General features: G+C 40.8%; 1 protein-coding gene and 1 long non-coding RNA gene across 3 annotated transcripts; both read right to left on the bottom strand.

The window, feature by feature from the left end:
- Positions 1–1,257: 1,257 nt before the first annotated feature.
- LOC122014279 lies at positions 1,258–3,938 on the bottom strand. Of its 2 annotated transcripts, XR_006120628.1 has the most exons (5): positions 3,296–3,937; positions 2,795–3,224; positions 1,960–2,050; positions 1,740–1,857; positions 1,258–1,655 (listed from the first exon to the last, which is right to left on the bottom strand). It is a non-coding gene; the product is annotated as an uncharacterized LOC122014279 (long non-coding RNA). The 2 variants fall into 2 exon arrangements; XR_006120627.1 differs by having other exon boundaries at positions 1,960–3,224; positions 3,296–3,938.
- Positions 3,939–4,664: 726 nt separating this feature from the next.
- On the bottom strand, positions 4,665–7,826 carry LOC122015507 (probable inactive receptor kinase At2g26730). The gene is made up of 2 exons (XM_042572427.1): positions 6,287–7,826; positions 4,665–5,516 (listed from the first exon to the last, which is right to left on the bottom strand). The coding sequence occupies exons 1-2, from the start codon at positions 7,629–7,631 to the stop codon at positions 4,852–4,854; spliced, it is 2,010 nt and encodes a 669-aa protein (XP_042428361.1). The 5' UTR covers positions 7,632–7,826; the 3' UTR covers positions 4,665–4,851.
- Positions 7,827–18,750: the final 10,924 nt, after the last annotated feature.

Below are 18,750 nucleotides of genomic sequence, written 5' to 3'. Positions count from 1 at the left end.
CAACGGTGATCAATTAAACAAAATAAATATATTGAAACACATGTATTCAGCCCATTGATATTCATAAAAGAGATTGTTCACCAATCACCAACAAAATTGGAGAATAGCTTCATCAATAAGCTTTTATCAACATAATAAATAAATAAATAAATAAATAAATATTTTAAAATGAATAAAGAAATTATATTATCAAACTCAATAATTAATTATAAAAATATAAAAATTTCAAACAATCAAATAATCGTAAGAGCTTGATAACATCTAAACATGCAACTCAAACTCATCAAAAAAATCAAATTAAGCTTGAGTAACCATTTTAACAATTTAATTCATTTTAAACTCTACTTGATTTGACTCGATTATCTTATTAAATAAGTTTGAACATCATAAAATTTGATGACTTAACTCATTTACATCCCTAATTGATTTGGCCAGACTAAATGGTCCAATAGATCTTGTAAGTGATCAATATAAGCAGTGCAAACAGTTTGGTCGACCGCATCAATTCAAGCGGTCTGATTCAATCAGGTTAGGCATGCCAATTGGCCCGAGCATTTAGGGTGGAGGATAGAAAGGGGGTTTACGTGCACTACTAAGGATTTAATACTTGGACAAGTGTGTCAACATCTTGGCAACCTTTCTGAATTTTATATTTTAGCTCTATGTTTTTTTTTAAAATGTTATTTTTTAACTTCCCTAATTAGTTATAAGATATTAGTATTTCTCCACTTCAACTTTGAAGATTAAAAAAAGAAAAGAAAAGAAAAGAGTAGTGAAGAATACGCAAAGATATACTGTAATCATATAGCAACTCAAGTCCAAGTCAAATAGATACAGCATCATTCTGAAAACAACAATATCCAATGGAAAAGCATGACTAAAGTCAACGTGCCTGCATGGTTCTGCATGCATGCGTCGATGATGAGCTATTAAGGAGGTGGAATTTATTCTCCTTTCTTTTCCTTATTATTATCTTTCTGCAAGACTCAGAATCTGAGTTACATCTGCCAAGAGTTAATCCATTAATTACTAACAAGTTAACTTAATTGAATCTCAATGGTTGTCCTTGTTTGATGGAACTTGCATGATGCTGTACTACTATAGCGACAGGAACATAATATATATATACGTGTAGACGTAGGGTGTGTCCAAGTCTAATCTAATTAATATGTCAGGCCTAAGAAATAGGAACAGATTCGAGTGGGTTTGAGTGTTTAATTACTTGGCATTAGGTAGAGATAAGGACATGCAGATACATCAACAAAATATAAAATGTTAACATCAATACCAAGAAGTCGAAATGACTGTGTGTATAACGAGTGTTAGTGTCACCATTAACAATCTTTTGAATCCCACTCACATCCATAGACGTGTGTATAAGAGTCTTACTCTTTCATATTAGACAATTAGTTTATTGGGCTCTTGTTAACTTTTTTGTTTCCCATCTTTCTACTGCATAGCATCGTTTCCTTGATTTGAGTGTGCCTTGCTCTTAGGCTCCAGCCATGTCCTTCAACTTTTTGGACAGCACACGATACTGATAAAACCCAACCTAGTCAAAAACCAAACTAGGAAATATGAATAAGAGACAGAGGTTTAATAGCCATTTCATCTGCCTTTGAATCTCGTCTTCACTTCAATTTATCAGCTTGTTCCTATAAATAATGGACAGTCTAATCAGCCACGGCGATTAGTAATAACAAAACTAAATTCAGTTGCTAGGCATAATTTAAGATTACCTTGTGCAAGATTTTCAAACTCCTGCCTCATAATTCTTCACTAAGACTCCATTTCCATAGCCATCTCATATTCAATTGTGTTATGTTGCGAACAATGTGCTGTTGACACAGCCATTCTCTAAGTAAATGAGTAAAACCGTCAGAGTAGTAAAATATACAAATATATATACATAACAAATGAATGTGCATGAAATCAGGCAATAAATTAATATATAGTTACCGTCTCAATTGTTAGGAACTTATTTATTGAAAGATGACCACAAATAGATGATTTAAGCACCTCCAATGTTCCTTTGTTGCAGAGAAGAGGACTGCAATAGAACATTACCGTAACCAGAACATTGTTATCAAAGATGAATTACTACCATGGAAATATCATAATAGAATATCAGAAAAATACACTATTCTACAATCCATGTTTCTCCCAACTATTTAGGGAAAGATTAAATGGATCTTATTCCTCCAATGTCACTATGAAGCAGTATATAACACCAATAATACTAAATCAATTTCTATTAAATTCTAAGATCTCTTTACCCATTGCACCTTCTCCACACCAAGACTCACAATCAACATCTTAGAATTCTACAAATCTTAGATAAAATTGTACAATCAACAATCCATCTCAATCTTTTAAATCTTCAAAACATTACTGCTGATGCCCATCATAGTTTCACTCACTTATTCCAAGGAAATAGTCAACTAATATGATTCCTACAATATCACTAATTTTCACTTATAGTCACTGCAACAAATTGTCCATCTTGGTATCATCAACCTCATCTACACATCCAAACACCAAACTCAATCCAATCAAACACAGAACAAGGATGCCTAGCTTGTATTCCCAATTTCTTGAAATATATCCTTGAATTTATTCGAGACTTGAGAAAAAAAACCAGAATTGGAGAAAAACATGGCACTTAGGTTCCCTTTATTGGAACTACATTCCTATTTATTTTTGTTTCTAACTAGTCATATAATCTTTTACCTCATGGAGAATTGGTTGCAGCCATGAATAACATAAACACCATTGTTACTTTAGATTTACTCACGTCATACATATTTCTATGGGAGTCTTAGCAGAAAAGGATTGGGTTAATGTGGAAAACACTGCCTTAGAGCGTAGGCACAGGTGGCGCATGGATGTCAACAGGTCATGCCATAAGGAACTGGATTAAGTCTTGCGCAAACCACAACCCTCGTTAGTTGCCACCATCTGAGTTTGGAACCTTGCTGCAATAAGCATGGTGAGAAAGATATCACGCCATCATGCCCCTTATGCCCTGGGCAACATAAGATGACCCAAAAATAAGAGCACAAAGACATATAGTGGCTGTTAAAAACTCCAATTGACTACAATGAGCAACTCTCAGAGAGATTGCCCGCCCCCAAAAAAGGGAGTAAGAATCTGTCTCAATTGGCCAGCTTGCTTCCCAAGATATGGCTGCTCAATCAACGGTATTGATTGCTCCGAGATTCAATCTAGTAAACATAAACCCATAATTAGAAGAAAAAAAATAGTTAGAAAGACTAAACAATCATGGGGCGTACACCTTATACTGACTGCAACAAGGTTTTGGACGCAGGAATAGGTACAGGAGCTAGAAGCAACGGCTTCTCACAACTGCTAAGGGGGTTCGCTGCGGTGAAAAGGGGTCCGAACTCACTCTTGCTCGGCCGCTGCCGGAAAGAGGGGCGGAAGGGGGTTGCCGGAGATGGAGGGACAGAAGGCGACGACAATGCCTGCGTGCGGCGGCGGCACTGGCTCTAGGAGTGGGACGGTGCGGTGCGTGGCGGAAGCAGGCGGAGCCACGCAGCCGACCCGAGAGAGAAGAGCGAGGGAGGAGAAGGGTCGGCGCGGCGCGGCTCGTGCGGAGTATGAAAGGTGGTGGAAATTTTTTGTCGTCAGTTTCTCAGTCTAGGGTTTCTCGATGCTTCAAAATGTCGTCGGAGAAAGAATGGGTACGGAGAAGTGAGAGACGAAGATGGAGAAGAAGGGCTTCTTTTTATCGGATTGCTATCAAGACGACTTCTTGAGTGAAGAGTGCTATCGCCGTCCGCCTTCGCCGTTCGCCGTTCGCCGTTCGCCGTTCGCCGTTCGCCGTTCGCCGTTCGCCGTTCGCCAGGTGCCAACTGCGCGAGCAAGAAACGGCCCAATATGAAGAGATCGCAGACGGCATCGTGATATTTCTAATATTTGTCGTTATAATGGGCCGCACTAGCCCCATATATGAGTTCAAATCCTCTTTTTTGTTTTCTTTCTCTCTGTGTTTCATTCGTCGTCCCAGTCTTTTCTCGGTGGCATTTAGCTGTCGCTCCAATTAGTACTATAATTTTTAGGGAAAATGAACCCAAGTTGTCATCGGTGTCGAAATCCGATCGGTGTCGGAATCTGATCAAATCTAAGCAAGGACTCAGATTGACTGTTGAGGAAAGTCTGCTCAAATCCGACCGGATTTCGACAACGATCGTGTCAATGACAACCTCCCTAGGTTCACCTTCCCTAGGGTTATAGTGTTGATCGAGACGACGGCCTCTGACTACCAGCGATAGACTAGGGCGATGAATAAGGCACGGAGATAGACGATTTTAGGAACAGAGGATCTAATTATATATAAGTAGGGGATCTGAGATGAAATTTTCTATCCCATATTTTTTGTATCCCCATGTCCTATCTATTATTAGACAGATTATATTAGATCATGCATACTTGAGATATGACATTATCTATTTGATCATTGAACGGGAGACAGGAACACGAACAAAGTGGGACAGGATCCCATCACAGGAGATCTAGTATTTTCTTGTGGTTTTGTAAGAAATTGAACGAGAATTAAGAAAGACCGAATCTCAATATTCTTTATAACTACTCATTTTTTATTTCCTTAAGATTTATTAATCTGGATGATTCATTTGATTATATGAATCATTAAAAAAATAAATTTATTGCTACTAGATTAACAACCGATTGCCTTTCCACAAACCATGGAATTGCATTGATTAGGACAAAGAACATGTTTTTGATGTGATCAATCGTTGAAGGCGGCAGACAAAATGAAACAATGGAAATTTAACAATCGCATCTTTCTTCATCACAAATTGCACAATTTCAGAGCGTAGCGCCGGCGGCAGGTGGCGCAATCCCTCCACCAGCATCACCGCCGCCCTTGGCTGCCTCAACCGGGGAAGTCGTCAGGCCTTCCTCGCCCTCCGTACGGCTGACGATCTGCTCGATCAAGCGGACGACCTCAGGTAAATCTGGCCGCGCATCCGGCACGTTGGCGACGCAGGCCATCGCGATTTGGAGGAGTTGCACCATCTCCTCCTCTGTGTCCGGGTAGCGCATGAGCTCCACGTCGAACACCTCCGCCGTCCACTCCTCCCTCACCACCGACTGCACCCACCGCGGCAGGTCGATTCCCTCCTCGCCCAGCGACGCCTGGTTCGGCGCCTTCCCTGTCAGGAGCTCCAAAAGGAGCACGCCGAAGCTGTACACGTCGGACTTAAAGGTGTGCCGCCGCGTCTCCTGCACCTCCGGCGCCCGATAGCCGGCCAGCCGGTGGCGCGGGCCGGAGTTGAAGATCGGGTGGAGGGCGAAGTCGGAGAGGACGGCGGAGTCGACGTCGTCTGCCCGGAGGAGCACGTTAGAGGCTTTGACGTTGCCGTGGACGAGGTGAGCCGAGGTGTGGAGGTGACAGAGGCCGCGGCCGGCCGCCAGCGCCACCCGAATCCGTCTCTCCCAGCTCAGCGGCGTCCGACCCGCTCCACGATTCCCTGTTCATAATTATTATTTTTTATCCCAATTCACAATGCATTTCATGATCTAGAGATCAAATGCTACGAGAATGAATCTTGTCGCTTCTGAATTTTTTTTCATGAGACAATTTTCATCCCTTTTCCATTTTCTCGACATGCAAGTGTTCTCCACCGCAGTAAAGCCTATTGAAAATTGTCTGCTAAGAAGGACAGGTAACTACTGATAACAGTACAAAACAGCTGGATACCATCACTTTCAAAGTTGAAACCCCCCTTTTTAAAACCCTTTTTGCAGGCACTAGAACAGTTTTCAGACACCGACGGACCCATCAATGAGCTAGACTGCTAATCTTCTTTAAATCATATTAGCATTGTTGAAGGGGAAATCAAAACCTAATTTTATGGAATGCTCTCGCTTTTATGACAACTTACGGACTGGGGTTTAAGCACGGACCGACAAGGAGCGAGGAATCTCGGGCAACGGTTCGTCCTAACAGTACCTTGATTGAGGGAGGAGTGCTGACTCGTCGCAGTTGTCTCTACGAGCCCAGACAGCAGTTGTTCATTACGGCACTACCACTTGCTATTCTTCGATATTATTCACTGCCTCGTTTACTTATTATTACCGTCGATTCAGTCGGGATGGAAGGGGAAGGCTGAAGGGAAATTGATTCTAAACTTTGAACTTAATAATGGCTGTGCTAATTTGGTAGGGAAAAAATGATTGAGAGGGAAGTGAAGTGTAATGGGAAAAAAAACAAACAGCTGGCGCATGTGGGTGTACTGACCGTGGAGGAGGGAGGAGAGGCTGCCGGCCGGGAGGTAGTCGAGGACGAGGAGCTTCTCGTCCTTGGAGTAGTAGTAGGCGCGCGGGGCGAGGAGGCTGGGGTGCTCCACCTGGCCGAGGGTGTGCAAATGCGACTCGAATTCCGGCTTGGCAGCGGACACGTCTTTGAGGCGCTTCACCACCACAGTGGCGCCCTCCTCCAGCACCGCCTTGTAGGACGTCCCCGTGCTTCCCTTTCCGAGCACCTCTGCGGACGCCCGCAGTAGGTCCTCTAGGTCGAAGCTGTACCCGGCGCCGCTCCTCACAAACACCAGTTTGTTCCGCTCCGCCGCTTCCACCAGCGTACCGCCGCTGCCGCTCATCTCATCTTTGGATGACGAGGTTATGCCTGTCTCGCCAGATCTCCCCGCCGCCGCGGCCACAGTCGCTGATTCTAACCCCTTCGCTGATTTTTCCTTCGTGCGGCTGGTCCTTTTCCTCCGTCTCCGGAGAACGACGCAGAGAACGAGCAGCAACAACATTAGCAACAACAATCCTGTAATGGAAGACACGACGATCGCGACTATGGCTTCCGTGGAGAGCCTCTTTGACGAACCCTGAGTCGGAGCCTCGTTGGCCTCGGGGGAAGGTGCCGGAGACGGAAAAAAGGGATTGCACGGGAGCAAAGGGGCGCCACAGAGGCCCAGATTGCCCTCGAAGGAAGCCGCCGGGAATCGCTGAAGGCTTGGGGGAATGGAGCCATTGAACTCGTTATGAGAGACATTGAAGTTGTCGAGGGAGGCGATGCTGATACTGGGAAGATTGCCAGAGAGGCGGTTATTTTCGAGGAAGAGCCCCGTGAGCCTGGTGAGGTTATTGACTGCGAACGGGACCGTACCGGTGAGATTGTTGCTGGAGAGGTCGAGCCGGAAGAGAAGCGTCAGCCCGGACAAGCCCGGCGGGATGCTGCCGGAGAAGATATTCCCTTGGAGGAAAAGGCCACGGAGCTGGGTAAGACTTGCGAGGTCGGCGGGGATGGGACCCGAGAGCCGGTTGGCCCTGAGTGAAAGAACCCGCAGCATGGAGAGACGGCCGAGAGTACCGTCGGCGATGGAGCCCACGAGTCCCACGCCAGGAAGATGGAGGCCGAGCACAGCAGTGCGGCCGGAGTCGCAGGTGACCCCCGCCCAGTCGCAGGCCGACGCGTTGGCCCTCCACTGGAGGCGCGGCTCGTGGCGGAGCGGAGCCATGAAGTCCAGCAGCGCCGAGCGGTCCCCCGCCAGATCGGACACCGCCGCACGGACCGGCGACGAAGGGTCGCCAGATCCGGCGAGGATGACCAGCAGAAGCAGCGGGAGCAGCTCCATTGCGAGGCGCCGGAGCTGCGAAGGCGAAGAGAGAAGAGATCAATTGGGCAAAGAAGACGCGGAAATGGCAGGTAACTCGGTGCGAATTTGGCGACGGAGGCGCACCACCATGGCGAAGGGGAGGAGAGTGAATCAAAGCAAGCGATTAACTAATTCCTTTGAAGAAGATTAATAATCCAAATCATCATCCGGTCGGCCGGCGTCATTCCTTCCTCTTATTAAACTCGTACGAGGCCGGTCGAGCAGTGAACGGTTCGGCTAGATACGACAACAGTGCTTGATGCGGACAGCGGACAGGGAACGCGTTCGGTGGGACCCTTAGTAAATAAATTTTGGAAATCGATTCTGATGGAAGACTCAAGTGGGGACGCCGGGTTGGAAGCTGCAGACGATAAATAAACGGCTGATGTAGATGCTGGATTTTGGAGGTAGCAATGCTTTCCTGGTCATGGACCATTTTATGCGAGGGCTCAATCATGCTACGTATAAGTTTAATCAAGTCCAGAGCCATGTTCACATCTATCTTAGCTTCCTTGTGGATATATAGATACCCTTTTTGAGTGAAAACAAACTTTGTTGAGGCCCTGTTTTTTCAAAGTGCTAGAGATTAAAAATATTAATTTTCTCAATAAATAATGAAAAAGAAAAATTCAAAGTCATCAAAATTTGACAAACCCAGTATCTTTCATCCATGCATCAAGCTGTAATCACTAATAATTAGCAACCTTATTCCACATGGCTATATCCTTTGCTACTTGGGCCTTTGCTCTCGCCGTTTAATTTGGTGATAAAAGGAATCAGCTGTCCACAATTATAAATATATGGAGGAAGTTGGAAAAATTCAAAGTAGTCTTTGGAAAATGAGCAAGTCAGCTGCAATGATTCTTTCATCCTTGTAAACTGATAGAATGGCAAAGTATATATTGCGGCAATGATCCAGGGAAGAGGGAGGAACAAAAAGTAGGCAGATGGTGCATGAGGAAGAATTAGGTGCTTTTCTGTTCTCGCAGCCATGTGCAGAGATGAAGTAGCTTGTGTCTGGAAGAAGGAAATGGTCCCTGTGTGCTCTTTAGGTGTTGTGTTGTGTCTCCGGCAGTTAGGTCTAAGTCTGGCTAATTGGAGTAAAGAAGAAGGCACGCTGAACAAAGATGCTCCATGATTGAACTTCAATGATTGGAGCCAATTTTGGTTGTGGAACGACATGATGAAAGATAATAAACATCGCGATTGACTTCCACTCTCTCGAAATTATGCACACAGCTCAGTTGATCTGTTATCGTAATAAGTAATGCAAATGTGCCCCAGATGCATGTGCAGCGGGGGGAAAGCTGTCGGTGGACCATGGGTCTTTTGGACTGCTCCAGAGATTGAACAAGAATCACGGAAAAACCAAGAGCAAAGAAATGCCCTTTTTTGCGTATCCGAATTGGATAAGTTATCCGGGTGCCAAGTGGAGTTGGAGAAAGATTAAGGTTCGCAAATCATTAAAACAGAGAAACAGACTCAGTATAGTACTACTGATGATCATCTTGTAACTTTGGCTTATAAAGGCAAATGATGTTGTTTGATCTTCTTTGTTTTGCTCATCTGCTTGAGATTCAATTTCTAATGCTTCCAAGCTACTGAATACACATTTCTTTTACTTAAAACACATTTCAATTCCAACTAATGAAGTGTTTGTATTAATTCCTTGTTTGGTTTTTGGGAATACCATCCAATTGCAGAGGTCATTCGGTGTAAAGCATGTTGTCCAATTGTGTATCTGAACACGCTACCAGACGTCAATGCATGCATGGCTGAGCAGAGACTAGAAAGTAGTTTGATCGAACACCTGATGATGTCTTAATGATCATTAAATCCGATTGCGACGTTGCTCCATCAACACCTGTATGTCGATCGTCAATCCACCGATCGAATCAACCTTCTGCCTTCCTCGTCATCTTCTCGATCTCTCACCCATGCATTGTCTGCATGGACGTTGCAAGCAAGTCGCAGGCACTGTAATTCATGACCCACACGCTACGTGTAATAGCTTTTCCGTCTCAATCCTCGGCCATCGAAACACATCACCATGACGTCTTACGCATCCCCTCCTCCTCAATATATATCACCACCACGACTGCTATTACTACTGTGCCATCACCTTCCACCATCAAATCAAATCATATACTCATCCATTGATTCAAGATTCAATTCCCCCTCGACAGAAAGACGGTCACTTCAACTCCACGTGTCGCTGCTCCATCCTCACCACAGTATAGTCACGGCGTTCCGTTCCGTCGCCTCCTCCTCTGCCAAGGCAGTGGCCATCGCCGTCGCCGTCGGTTGCTATTCCTTTTGCCATTTCAGGGAATTCCCTCGCCTGCAGCCAAAATCTTCTGAAAACGACCCCCAGATATTTCTCCTCCTCGTCCATCAAGAGTCAAAATATACATGTGATCTATAGTTGTCCACTCCTCTCAGGCATCCGAAGACTCTGTTTTATTTGCCTGATATTGTAACTAATGGCTAAATCGACGTCGTACCTGTCGCAAAGTTCGCTATGCATGGCGCTGAAACCATGTCACTGCCGGCGCCTGCCTGCATCATGCGTGCAGTGCGTTGGAAAGGAGGAAAAGTGGAGCGCATGTACGTGTGCGGGGGGTGATATTGGCCGATTGGTTTCCCAACTAATTAAGAGCCGCTGCAATTCGTATTGTGATTAATTACGTTGACTCTGATAAAGTATTCAAACGATGCGACTTGCCGTCTGCTGGACGTTTAGCCTCGCTCGGATAGTCGGATATGACTGTCTATGTGACAACGCACGCCACGCCACGCCACGCCACGCCAACGCACACCAGCAGACGGGAAAAAACACACGGCCTTGTTTAATTTACGAGAGCAATTAATATGCATAATTAATCTGTTTTTTTCTCCCCTTCAATTTTACTAGATTGCATTCCTTATTGATTCAGTCTAGAATCAGGGAAGATGATAAATTGATTATGTGGCGTTGATGCTGATCGTATGGGGACTCCAAGAAATCATAACCTGATACCATTATAAGACTTGTGTACTACAAAAAAGAGTTAGAGGTAAAAAAATATCAATCACCGGCCAGAGAGGGGTCCCTTATGTAGGCACTCTAATTCTTAAGTCAAGCAAACGATGGTGGAGAAGATGAACAATAATGAAGAAGAAATGAACTTTGAAAGTAAAGTTTTGCGTACCTACATTTATCGATGGAGACCCCCTTATATAGTGTTACTTTTTTCCTCTGTACGAATTTCGATACATTATCAAAATAAAATTGATCATTATGACATTCTGACACTCTTCCGAGAATAGACTCATGTTGGGTTGCAAAGTTACAAACAAAGTCCATATTGAAAACATATAGAGAAAATAATGGATTTATAAGGGAAAGATATCTCCATTAGTATGAGACATTTTAGGTAGAGTTTAAACGCAAAATCATGTGGATTTAGGCTCAAAGTAGACAATATTATATATTGTAGAGATATCTTAATTCATTTGGTCTTAACAATTGATATAAGAGCTTAGACTGGCAAAAGTGCACAAGAGTCATAGTTTAATTAAGTCATGTGGGTGGAATAGGCTTGTGGCGGTGGTCCTTCGTTTGGGGGGGGGGGACAAGCTTGCAATTCCTATGCTTTGCAGCGTAGAAGCTTCCTATGTACAGCTTGCATGAGGAATATTCTACTGATTCTCTGACAATAGTTATGCAAGACGTCAAAAAGGAATGTTAAGCTACTGGGCATTAATGCACTATGATAATAGGCCGGCTGAGTTCCTTCCAACGCCGGACCAGACCTTGCTCTCGGAGGGACTTGACTCGGCTAACAGTTGTAGACTACTGGTGTAGTTAGCACTAACAGTCTAATCAGGTTTTGATGAATAACAAAGTAAGTTAAGTTAGGTTTATTGTGATCTAACAATCTGACTGAGTGTGCAGGAGAAATTCAGCTAAGTCAACGGGCTAACCGGATAGCTGGTACGAAGTCCAACTAGGTCAACGGATTGATTGGATAGTTGGTACGAATTCCAGCTAAGTCAACGAGCCGATCGAATAGTTAGCATGAAGTCCAACTAGGTCGACGGGCCGACCGGATAGCTAGCACGAAGTCCAGCTAGGTCGATGGGCTGACCGGATAGTTGGTATGAAGTCTAGACTGGTCGACGGGTTGACCGGATGTCTGACAAAAGGTAAGTCATCGGAGGAAAGTGACTCTGTGAGGACACATCCCAGTTGAGGCACAGTTGGTGTCGGTCCAGTTTAGGTCTATTTTGGATCCCTACACTGAGGCTTTGACTAATTTTTGGTCATGGGAGAACAGAAATTAATTATTACTATTCATATTTGTGCTAACACTTGTCTTGCAGGTTATTTTGACTAACACATGTTTGCAGGGCAAGAAAGCAACATTGCCTTCGGGTGAACAATACCCAAAGGCGCTTTCCATGACTATGGAAGGCGCCTCGGTACTGTTTATAGAAGGTGCCTTCCATGGCTATGGAAGGCGCCCTCAGCAGGATAATTTTTGAAATCGGTTGTAGATAAGTGTCGGTTTGCTCGGGATAGAGTTTGCCTTATTGAAGACGCCTTCCATGCTTATGGGAGGCACCCTCCAAGCCTTTTATAAGCCAGTCTCGAGTAGACACTTCATCATCAAGTATATACGAGCTACTACACGTGCATTGAAGCTTCCGATTGCTTCCAGTTCCTGTTGCGACTCTACTGTGAAACTGCTAAGCCTGACGATTGCTCCAACGAGTTTCGATCGCGCCCGGCAGACAAACATCAACACAAAGTGCCTCATTCCAATTCCTAAAAAGTATTATTAATATATGTGTTTATACTTAATTATCATAAAAGGACAAGCGCAATGTGTTGCATTTGACCTAACTTCTCTTGTACTCGATTCTCTCTTCCGAGGTTACCGGAAGAGATTTTTTAGTGGATTGCTCATTGATAGGTCCGTGGGACCTGAGCCTTGGAGTAGGAGTCGCCGAAAACTCTGAACCAAGTAAAAATCACTTGTGTTCTTCTCGTGTTTCTTCTCTTTTATTTCTTACTTTCCTCTGCGTACTCATGTTTTCAAAAATCGAAAAAGAAGCATTTTTAAAAACCACGTGATTCACCCCCTCTCATGTACGTCACGATCCAACAAGTGGTATCAGAGTAGGTATCGCCCTAATTTGGTGCAACCACCAATCAGGCAAGGGGGGTGATTTTTTTCTTTTCTTTTCGATTTTAAGTTTTTCGACATAATCCAAATTGGTATAGTTACCTCTTTGAAAAATTCTTTTTCGTAGCAATTCAAACTGAACTAGTGAAACACCAATTCAGTCTTAAATTCTTTTTTTTTTCCCACACTGCTAAATCCAAGACCAAGTCTTGGGATCCTTTTCCTTGTTTCTTTGTGTGCAAGAGTTATGGCCCAAATCAAGGGATTCAGCACCGTCCGTCCTCCCTTGTTCAACGGTGACGACTTCTTGTACTGAAAAAAGTAAACGGAGGTCTATATAAAGACTGACTTTAACCAGTGGTTCAACGTCACCAAAGACTACAGGGCTCCAGTCGACAACTCTAGAAATCCAATTGACCCGGAACATTGGAACCTAGAGATGAAGAAAAATGTCCAAATAGACTTCAAAGCTCTCAACACCCTCTAGTGCAGACTAACGAAGGAGGAATTGAACCGCATTGGTCCACACGAAAATGCAAAGGAACTGTGGGACAAGCTCATCGAACTGCACGAGCGAACTAGCGACGCAAAGGTAACCAAACGAGATCTTTATTTAAATAAGTTATTTAATATTAATGCAAGAAGGAGAATTGGCGAGTCAACTCCACGCGGGGATAAAAGACATATTCAACGGGCTTCACACCACCGACCACCAAATGGAGAACCGCAACCTAATAAGGTATGCTTTAAACACATTTCCTCAGAATGCATTATGGGCATCCATCGTGGATGCCTATAAAATTTCGAAGAATCTTTCAAAATTAAAGTTAGATAAACTATTTTGTGAACTTGAGCTACACGAACAAATTAACGCCAGAACTGAGAAGGTGTTGCTCTTTTTACAGGTTCTTCTAAGGAAAAGTCAAGAACCAAGCCTAAATCTGAAGGTGAGTCTAACCAAGACTCGGAAGACGAAGAACACCTGGTGAACCTGGTAAGAAAAATGTTCACCAAAGAAAGAAGAACTTCAGCAAAAATGACTTGCAGACGATCAACTTCACTACCAAATCAAAGAGTGTGACCTGTTTCGCATGCAACAAGAAGGGTTAGTACAAGAACGAGTGTCCAAAGCTAAAGAACGACAAAACCAAGACAACCAAAAAGAAGACACTCAAAGCAATGTGGGACGAATCGTCTTCAGAGGAATCGAAAGCCGAAGAGCAGAAGCACCGAAGCTACCTTGCGTTGATGACCCTTGAATCAGAATCGAAGGACGAATCGAAAGACAGGTCCGAACTCAAATCAAGCCACGAGTCCATACTCGTTTCCGATGGTTCCGGTGAGGTATGCTTTAATTTAAGCAAAAAGTTTTTTAAAGCCATTTCATGCTTAAATAGAAAATTAATTGAATAAGAAAATCAAAATAAAATGCTCCTTGAGGAAAATCATTGTCTCAAGGAACAAATTGAAAACTCTAATCTAAATCAAGTTGTAAAGCTTAGGAGGAAAACTCAATATTAAAAATTGAAATTAATAACTTAAAGAGCTATTATAAAACTTTAAAATTAAATCTAAAAACTTAGATTTAATTCTAAAAAATCAAAAAGGTGTATACAATAAATCTGGGCTTGGATACAAGTCCAGCTCAACAAATAAATCATTTATGTCACATGTAACTCAAAATAAAACACAAACTAAAGCTTTGGTTCCAAAGCGTGCCTAACCACACAAGTAGGAATTAACCAATACTATATGCCCAAAGATAAAATACATTATGTAAAATAAAATAACCCAAATCAATATTAAATCAACTAAATCAAAGTCAAACCATAGAAATAATTACAAGACTAACTCAAACCTAAATTGTCATCCAGTCTACCATAATTACAAAAGTAATCGACATAACCCAAAATCAAAACTTAAACATTCTGATAAATAATTTAGGAGGATACTCCAAACTAGTTGGCACCTTCAAAAGTAACCTACCCAGCAGGGTAATTAGAATTAAAGTAAAAAGGGACAAAGTTTAACTTGACCTATTGGTACTTGTGAAGTTTTGGATGATAATAGATTAGGTAAGCTTAGTCTATGCATGTCTAGGAAGATATGACATCGACCTGGTACATTTGGCTGAGTGAAACTAACTGAAGTTACCCCTTACAAATCATAATTAGTTAGACAAAGGTTTTGTACTAAGTTCAGTTGATAGGACTATTTGGAAAACCTCGAAGATATGGTTACTCTAATGATGTCCAAGTAACTCACCATAACCCAAAATTTTTTCCAATGAATGCCTATTTATTGAACTTAAAGCTAAACTTGAATCTAATACAAAGTTAAACCAAACCATTAAATTGAACTTAACTCATCTCACAAAAATTATAGGGCTCTTTGATTGAAAACATAGATCGGGTGAGATGACTAAAAAATTTAAATTAAAAGTAAAAATAAAATTAAAATTAAATCAAAATTAAAATAAATTAAATTAAAATTTAAAATAATTTAAATTAAATCAAAATTAAATTAAATTAAAAATAAATTAAATTAAATTAAATTAAATTAAAATTTAAATTAAATTAAATTAAATTTAAATTAAAATTAAATTCAAATTAAATTAATTTAAATTAAATTAAAATTAAAATTAAAATTAAATTAAACTATTTTAAAAATTATTTTAAAAACTATTTTAAAAATCATTTAAAAAATTATCTTAAAAAACTATTTAAAAAATTATCTTAAAAAACTATTTTAAAAACTATTAAAAAAATTAAATTAAAAACTTAAAATTTAATTAAACTTAAAATTAAAAATTAAACGAAACTTAAAATTAAAAATTAAATGAAACTTAAAATTTAAAATTAAATTAAACTTAAATTAAAACTTGAAACCTAAAATATAACTAATCTTAACTCCTACTTATTCTAGGAAACTAAGTGGATATTGGACAATGATTGTTCCAAACATATGATTGGGGATCACACCAAATTCACTCAATTAACCTACAAAAGCTTAGGAACAGTTGCCTTTGGAAACAACGGCAAACTCAAGGTAATTGGTGAAGGCGCTGGAATTCCGTTCTGTTTAAATTTCCATGTGCAAAAAATTGTATAAGTACAAAACTTTTCCTAGTAACCCGCATGTTCGATCAAACATGTGTTTGATCAATGAAGCAAGTTCTTGACGGATCAAAACACACCTTGATCAAAGTACAAGATCGTTGGCCTCTTGTGTTGGTATTTAAAATCGATACAAAGAAAATAAAACTAATTACGCAACGGAATTAAAGAACTAGTTGTACCTTTCCTTTGTAGCTAAAGACTTCTTGATCTTCTGTCGTATTCCTCTCTTCTTCTTGGACATTATGTGGGCGACAATCTACCAAGACAAAATCACCCTTCTTCTCTTCTTTGTTTCTAAACCGTCGGCCACAAAAGGAGCTCTAGGATGTGGCACCTTCTCTTCTTCTTCCTCTTCTCCAATCCGCTGGCCACCAAGGAGGAGGGGGCGCCGGCCACCAAGGAGGAGGGGCACCAGCCACTAAGGATGAAGGGGGCGCCGACCCTCAAGGATGAGGGGGGCGCCGACCCTAGCAAAGGAGAAGGAGAGGGGCGCCAACCCTAGCTAAGGATAAGGGGAGGGGCGCCGGCCCTTTGCAAGGGAGAGGGTGGTGTCGACCCTAGGTGGAGAAGAAAGTGGTGCCGGCCACAAGGGGAGAAGAGAATTGTGGAAAATTAGGTTTTATGGGCCACCACCTACTCCTTTTTATAGGCTTGCCGTCGGTTACAAAGAAAAAAAATAACAGAATTCTGTTAAGAAAAAATCTCCCTTTCTATAACCAAGTTAAACCAAGTTAAGTTAAACCAAACCAAGTTACACCAAATTAGGTTATGGATGGGTGGATGCGAGGCTTTATATAGAGGCTACAACAGGGACCTAGAGGAGGAATTAGTTTAGGCCTCTTGATGGGCTTAGGCTTCCTATGTTCGGTCCGAACACCCAACTCAAGTCCATCAATAATAACTCATACCACTAAAGAGCTATTATTGAACTACCGCACCAATCCCATATTACAATATGGGCTCCTTCTTATCATGAGTGCGTTAAACTCCCTGTGTTTAAGATATCGTATGTTCGTTAATTAAATGAGTTACTAACAACTCAATTAATTAACATTTGATTCCAAGAGTAGTACCGCTCAACTTTATTATCATGCCGGACTAAGTCCACCTGCAAGATTTACATGATAATCCTTATGAGCTCCTCAAGGGGCACCATCAGCCTAAATAATTAGGACACAGATTCCTTCTATAATCAACAACACACCATATAAATAATACTATTTCCTAACTCATCCGGCCTATTGATTTAACGGATAAATCTCACCCAATGATAAGTTAAAGAAATAAATACTAAGTATACGTGTTTGTTATTATATAGAGATTAAGAGGATGCACATCCATAATAACAGAGGTTCTGTTCTTTTATATAGTCAGTATAAATCAAATAACCTCAAATGGTCCTGCTCAATACACACATAGTGTACTAGTGTAGTTTTATAGTCAAGACAGACTAATACCAAATTACACTATAACCGTTCCAATGGTTTGTCCCAATCCATCTTGGTTGTGAGCTACTATTTATAATTTATAAGGAACTGATAACATGATCTTCTGTGTGGTACCACACACCATGTTATCTACAATATAAATTAAATGGATGACTGCACATATATAAATAAAAAATACTAACATTTGACCAAAGTGATTCTCATTTCAAAATATTTTAAAACGGATGTTCATACAAAAGCTAGGCTTATAGTATGCATCCCAACAATTGAAATAGGTAATATTGAACTCAAAACTGATTTTGCCATTAAGAAAGTATTGCTTGTTGAAAAACTCAAGTACAATCTTCTTAGTATAATTCAATTGTGTGATTCTGGATATAAGGTTAGGTTTCTTTCTACTGAATGTTTACTTAAACATTTAGATAACCCTACTGTAAGCCTAAAAGGGTTTAGAAAAGAGAATATCTATGCAATTAACCTAACTTTTTCTTCACTCAAGTGTTATTTAGCACAAAAAATAAACCTGGTTATGGCATAGAAGAATGTCACATATAAATTTCAGAAATCTAAGTAAATTAAATGGATTAGTTAGAGACCTACCAAAATTACCTAACTTAGACTCAACAATCTGTAATATTTGTCAACAAGGAAAACAAACAAAATCTACTCACAAACTAATTAATCAACTTCAAACAAACTCAATACTAGAACTATTGCACTTAGACCTATTTGATTTCCATGGGTCAAATCAATAAATGGAAGTCTATATTGCCTAGTAATAATAGATGACTACTCTAGGTTTACCTGAGTAAAATTCTTAAAAAATAAAGATGAAACATTTGAAATCTTTACTAATTTTTGCAAACAAGTTGAAAATGAAAAAAAAAACCTAAAAATTAAAAGAATTAGGAGTGACAACGGAGGAAAATTTAAAAATCTTAACTTTAACAAATTTTACCTCGAAAATGGTTACCATCACGAATATTCATGCCCTAGAATACTTCAACAAAATGGAATAGTAGAAAGAAAGAACAAAATCCTACTTAAAGCCTCTAGGACAATGCTAAATGAGTATAACCTACCAAAATACTTCTGGGCAGAAACTGTTTGCACAGTTTGCTATGTACAAAATCGAATCATAATAAATAAAACTCATAATAAAATTTTATTTGAAATATATTATAACAAACAACCTAACATTTAATATTTTAAAGTATTTGAATACCCAACCTACATATTAAATACAAGAGAACACTTAAGAAAATTTATATCAAAAATAGAAAATGAGATCTTTGTAGGATATTCATCTAACAGTAGAGGTTATAGAATATATAATAAAGTTACACTAAGAATTGAAGAA

This window comes from Zingiber officinale, chromosome 8B (genome assembly GCF_018446385.1).
Source record: "Zingiber officinale cultivar Zhangliang chromosome 8B, Zo_v1.1, whole genome shotgun sequence".
Classification (NCBI taxonomy): Eukaryota; Viridiplantae; Streptophyta; class Magnoliopsida; order Zingiberales; family Zingiberaceae; genus Zingiber; species Zingiber officinale.
Note: the sequence above shows the minus strand (reverse complement) of the source record. Positions and strands in the feature narration are given on the sequence as shown.

Excerpts from the sequence above, each read along its gene's own strand:
- LOC122015507 (XM_042572427.1), bottom strand. The coding sequence starts at position 7,631 with ATGGAGCTGCTCCCGCTGCTTCTGCTGGTCATCCTCGCCGGATCTGGC. Across the intron at positions 5,517-6,286 it reads CCTCTCCTCCCTCCTCCACG|GGAATCGTGGAGCGGGTCGG; the intron begins GTCAGTACACCC and ends AATTATGAACAG.